Source organism: Rhipicephalus microplus, chromosome 9 (genome assembly GCF_043290135.1).
Source record: "Rhipicephalus microplus isolate Deutch F79 chromosome 9, USDA_Rmic, whole genome shotgun sequence".
In the NCBI taxonomy this organism is placed as follows: Eukaryota; Metazoa; Arthropoda; class Arachnida; order Ixodida; family Ixodidae; genus Rhipicephalus; species Rhipicephalus microplus.
Genome location: NC_134708.1, coordinates 89751764 through 89757763, shown reverse-complemented (window position 1 = coordinate 89757763; position 6000 = coordinate 89751764). Strand labels below are relative to the sequence as shown.

Here is a 6000-nt window from a genome sequence, read left to right as displayed (position 1 = left end):
CTGCGACGGCGGCAGTGACGAGCTATGTGGCCTGGGATGCCACATGAAAAACTTATTATCCGGAGTGCGCCATTGGCTGACGGTAGGCGCACGTGTCGCTGAATAAGGTACCGGAAACGGTCGTGCAGGCGGCGGCTTCATATAAACATTCCGAGTTGTTTCTTATACAGCCGGAGACGGAACAGTCAATGGGCGGGCAGGTGGCGTCAACGAATAAACGTGGCGAGTTGCTTCGTAGATAGCCGGAGACGATGGAGCGCGTGGCCGAGCAACAGCGGCTGCACATGTTAGTGGTGCGGTAACAGATGGTGGAGCCTGATCTGGCGGCAATGCTTCGGCAACTTGCGATTCAATGACCTGGCGAAGTGAAGACGATAAGGGTGCCATCGGCTCGGTAGTTCTGGTGATTATAGATAGCTGCCGGGCGACCTCCTCGCGTATGAATTGCTTTATGAGTGGCATTAAAGCAGAGTGGTCGGCAGTGTCATGGCGACAGTCGAGGGATGAGAGGTCCGCAGTGTCTTGAGCAGCGCAACGAGTGGAAGCACGTTGCCTACGCAGCTGATCATAACTTTGGCAGAGCTGAATCACCTCGGCTACCGTCTGGGGACACTTCGCAGCACGCATTTGGAATGCACTGTCGTCGATTACTTTCATGATGTTTTTTATCTTACCTGCCTCATCCAGAGTCGGGTTGACCAGCTGGCAGAGGAATAGCACGTCTTCGACGTAGCTCGTGAAAGTCTCATCTGTTCTCTGTACTCTGCCACGCAAGCGCTGTTGAGCACGAAGGCGGCGGGCAGCAGGACGTCCAAAGACGTCCGAGAGGGTTTTCGCTAATTCCGACCAGGTACTGAAATCACTTTAATGATTCCTGTACCATAGTTTCGCCACGTCGGTCAGGTAAAAACTCACATTTGTGAGCTTATCGGCTGCGTTCCACTTATTGTATGCGCTCACCAATTCACACTCGGCAATCCAGTTGTCCACATCTTGGTCCTCTGTGCCACCAAATACGGTGGGGGGGTCGCGCTGCCGGAGAGCGCCAGCGCAGAAGACAGGTATGGGTGCGAGACCTGGAGTGGCGGCCTGAGACGGTCCCCGATCAGTCATTGCAGAAGGTGGTTGGAGTGTGCGGCTGCGAAGTTCCAGGGTGAGGACCAGATGTAACCAGCACCTCCACCACTTGAAACGGGGTTTGAACCAGCACGAATTGACTCGGCGAACGAAAGCTTTATTTATCGCAAGGGCTAACTGAACGCAAGCCTGCGATCAAATGAAGTCTTCTTCCTTTTCTATATTCGAGCTCCATGCCCACTGCCCTCGTTACACAAACAATAAAAATTCAAGTGTTTTCTTCAATTTCATCGGCTAGAGCTCTGTTGAAAAGAATACACAGCACCTGTGCAGTGCTTGCACGGGAATAGGGATTTCCTTCTTCTAACCAATGCATGAAACGATCAGCGTACATTAAAAAATAGCGGAGCAAACGCTTTGAAAAGACTGGTCCACCTAACTGAAATTCTTTCTACACGAAGTAGGTTCATTCGTAAAATACACCATAGGCACCACACAAAAGCTGCGGATAGCTGGAGTGAAAAACCCTCGAAGGATATGTCGGAGATTCACCGTAATCAGTCCAGCCAGCCGGAGGTAAATGCCAGTAAAAAGTACTCCGTGTGCGCCACGCAATTCCTCCAGCAAACCGAAGCAAAAAGTTTGATCCCGATGTCTGGAGCGAAAATAGCTCCGAATAGGGGAGACGCTAGAGGACAACTCTTTTACTCTGACCTCGGAGTAATTTTTTTTACAGTGTAGAGCTACAGACCAATGCGCTGACAAGACTGCGTACACTGTACGTTGCGCAAAACAATACAATAGTAAATTCATTATTCACGATTATTCTACGAACGATTTTAGAGTTGACATGAAGCCTCTGCACATCTCGCCCTTTAGACGGAGCGAGAAACGAATGTTATAGTTAGCAGCAAAAGCCGGCAAACTCTATCTGCTCCTCTATTCGCTTGATTTTTTTATTTTTCTTTTATTATTTGTCACGGAAAGTTAGCGCCATTTCCACAATCATAATAGCATTTATTACTAGTAACAGTTAATTGCCTTTGACAAAAACGTTAATTTTAGTAGGAGGTTACGATCGCAACTGTTTCGAGTATATATCATGCAAAACTATAGCCGAGCTGGGAAATACTATATTGACTAATCATTGGAAAAGACTTTATGCATGCCTTTTCTTGACGAGGTGGTTAGACTACTCGGCTCAGAATCAAGAAGTTGCGCGTTCAATTTCTTCCGAATGAAGCGTTTCTTCTTTCTGGGCAATTTTTTGATTAATAATGTTTTTTTCATGCCTTAATGCAAACATGTTCACTGTGGCAGCTTGGCAGGATAATACTTACGCTGAAGAGAGGTTTTGCGCGTCGTTTTTCTCCAGTATTGTGCATACGGCAGAATACACCACGTGTAACCATATTGGGCACAAAAATCTACCATAATAGTGGATGGTGGAATCCTTATGGAAAAAATATTTAAGTAGGGGACCTACTCTCCTATTCAAATGTGTCTGACAACATACCTCGTCTTTTTATTACCTGATAAAAGTGCAATGTGGTGACGACCAACATGAATCAAGACGGTGCTCACACAAACGGTGTATATAGGCACACGTTTTGCGCCACCAGGTGCAGCGTGATTTACCAACATATCTACACCGTGTGGCTGCAACGAACCAAACAAGCAAAAACGGACCCATCATAACACGGTGGCGAGCTCTATCTGGTGGGCATAATTTATTATCATCAGTGCAATCATAGACTTCTTCGCAGCTCATTGCCTATAATGGACACAATTTATTCTCTGTCACCGGGCCACGACTTAACTCTATTAAAGTTCATCAACGTAAAACCACTTTAGGGAGTTTGATGGAGATGGAGTTAGGCGCACGTCACAAGGCAGCAGGTAAAATTGCCGGGTGACATGGGCTAACTTCATCTCAGTCAAACTCTCTAGGGGAGTTCTACGTTGATGGAAATCAAGAGAATTCGGTGGTGGCTGTAGGGCAGAGACATTTGTATTTGCTGATGTTGCGAGTAAGCTGGCTGTTTGAATTACCTGATTGATTGATATGTGGGGTGTAACGTCCCAAAACCACTATACGATTATCAGAGACACCGTACTGGAGGGCTCCAGAGATTTCGAACCCCTGGGATCTTTTACCGTGCACTGAAATCTGAGCACACGGGCCTACGACAATTGCGCCTCCATCGAAAATTCAGCTGCCGCAGCCGAGATTCGAACACGCAACCTGCGGGTCAGCAGCCGAATACCTTAGCCACTAGACCAACCCGGAGGACTTGAATTACCTGTCGGTGCGTTACTATCGCTACAAGTGTGATATTTTGTGTTCGTAAAAAGAAACCGCCATCAAATAAAGAACAATCTTCACAAAATTTATTGGAACTTATCGGTAAGAGAACATCAAAGCCATTAGGTTAAAGTCAGGAAAAATGAAACACTCTTGTGAAAAAATTCTACTCTTCATTGCGTTGTCTCATTAGCCGAATACATCGGGGAAAGAAAACGCGGTGCGCGACTTGAGGACTTATGATGCGATCAAAAAACACACGACAGTCTGGAAGGGGTGTTAAAAGCGCAAAAGTACCGGTCAGCCGCATATCGTAGTAGGACTGGTCCCCTAGAAAGAAAAAAAAAACACATTAAGAAAACTGCAGTGCAGCCATGCGAAGCTCTCCTATATATATATATATATATATATATATATATATATATATATATATATATATATATATATATATATATATATATATATATATATATATAGGCTTTCACGAGCAACCCACCAAACATAAACAAGGTTCTAAAAAACGCTCTAACATATTGGAACAGAGCGTGTGACTATCCAAACTTTTCACTATTCCTCCTTTGTGTGGTATACAGACGGCCGAAAAATATAAAGGATCATTTAATAAATTCTAACATAGGCATGAAACTTCGAATAGGGTGTCACCCTTGCAGAAAAAAATTGCCCGCAGCTTCCCTCGGGGGAACACTGAGGAGGATGCGGAGCATATAATTGGTTAACGGGGTGTTAAAGTGCGACTTACTTGGGTCGATGGCTAAATTGGTTAACGTGGTTGTGAAACGGGGTGTTAAATTGCGACTTACTTGGGTCGCTGGCTAAATTGGTTAACGTGGTTGTAGGAGGGGTGTTAAATGAGTGAACACGTACGACACGTATGCGAAAGGGCGGTGTTTATTTATTGCGACGAACTTTGAGCACGATGGCTTTTTGGTCGGTAAAGTGAAGCGTGAGTGGATCGGGTTGCAGCGGTCGTAGGTCGAAATTTGCAAAGACGTGGTCGATGCAGGTTCCGCGAATGGTGGTCGGCTGGTGGTGTTTGCAGTCGTCGTGCGTTGCGCGTTTCAGCGAGTGTCGCGACGCCATGTATTCGACTATCCAATCGTCCTTGATGACGTCGACGCGCCGTACAAACCAACCGACGAGCGGCAACTGAGTGAGCCAGCACCGACCTTGAGTATATATACAGCACGACGGTGCATGCACTGTCAGTTGTCGAATGTTCGAGAAGGGGGAGAAGCGCAACGGCGCATGCGCGCGCATCAGCTGCCGATGTTCTCGAAGCGCGAAGGCGCATGCGCGCGCGTCAGCTGCCGATGTTCTCGAAGCGTGACGGCGCATGCGCGCTACATTATACAGCTAGCGAATGTTCGTGAAGAGGAGAAGCGCACGCGGTGTGTAGAGGAGGAAGGGTGCACAGATGGTGGAGGAGTGGAGCGCGCGCGGTGTGTAGAGGAGGAAGGGATGCACAGATGGTGGAAGAAGGAGGAGGAAGCTTGCGGACGGTGCCGCATTACAAGCCTCGAGTATTAAACGCTCCGCATCTAAAAGCAGATGGAAGATATGCAAACACATGCAGACTACGACAGTGACGAAAAGCACCCACTCAGATTTTAAGCACAGGATAAGAGGTCCACTAGGCTGTGAGTCAGACTACGTCATATACCTCCTGGAATGTGGGTTATGTAACAAGCAATACGTGGGTCAGACCGACACTTCGTTTAGAATTATATTCAACAACCATCAAACACATGCACAATCCCTGCCAGGCCTTCCAGTTTCAAAACACAGCACATTAAAAGATCACAGCTTTGGTGACATCAGGGTTAAACTACTGGAAAATAATTTTCGAACAGCAGAGAACGGGAACAACAGTAATATTATTTTATCTAAAAATTTAACACGATAAATTATGGAATAAATGAACACCCAGGCACTCTGTCAGCGTTACGATCACTAAAAGACGCAAACGCTTCTCTCTAATCAGTCTGTTCTCATTACGACAATACTATTCTCCCCTAACAGAGAGAGATAAGTTTAATTACAGAAAGGCAGAGAGGTCGGCCTGAGCGATAGCTTGCTCTAGCCTGCTACTCTACACTGGGGGAAGGAAAAGGGGAAAAGAAAGATTAATAGATGACGATGGTGAGATGGAGGGGTGAGTATATGTAGTGTTCTTTCTAACAGAGACACATTTTATAGCCGCGAATATAGTCCAATTGTTTCCAAAAAAGTCATAACTGCTCATGTGACCGCAGTTGCACTGTTGGTGTCTGGCCAAGGGCCCAACACGGGCTCATCAGTTGATGACATACTGCAATATAGTTCAGTAGAAGAAATCAGTGTTTGTCGTTCACGTGTGTGTGCTGGGCAGACACAAAATATGTGCTCAAGTGTTTCTGGCACATCACAGTGTTCACAATTAGGACCGGTGTCACTGCGACTGATGATATGTGCGTAACATCTGGTGTATGCCACACCAAAACGAATGCGGTGGATCATACTTGTGAGTTGCCGTTTCAATTTAGGGGGCATGCGGAACGTCATTTCCGGGTCCCATTTGTGAAGTCGCTGGTGTCACAGTTCCGGTTTTTACCAGTTTT

The 6000-nt window shown here is 46.4% G+C and overlaps 1 protein-coding gene across 2 annotated transcripts in view; it reads right to left on the bottom strand.

Moving 5' to 3' along the window:
• Nucleotides 1-3446: 3446 nt before the first annotated feature.
• Nucleotides 3447-6000, bottom strand: part of LOC119165556 (uncharacterized) — a 62556-nt gene continuing 60002 nt past the window's right edge. For both annotated transcript variants that reach the window (XM_075872867.1, XM_075872868.1), the window contains one exon: nt 3447-3712. In XM_075872867.1, coding sequence (XP_075728982.1) covers nt 3549-3712 — 164 coding nt within the window. In that variant the 3' untranslated portion in view covers nt 3447-3548. The remainder of the gene's footprint in view (nt 3713-6000) is intronic.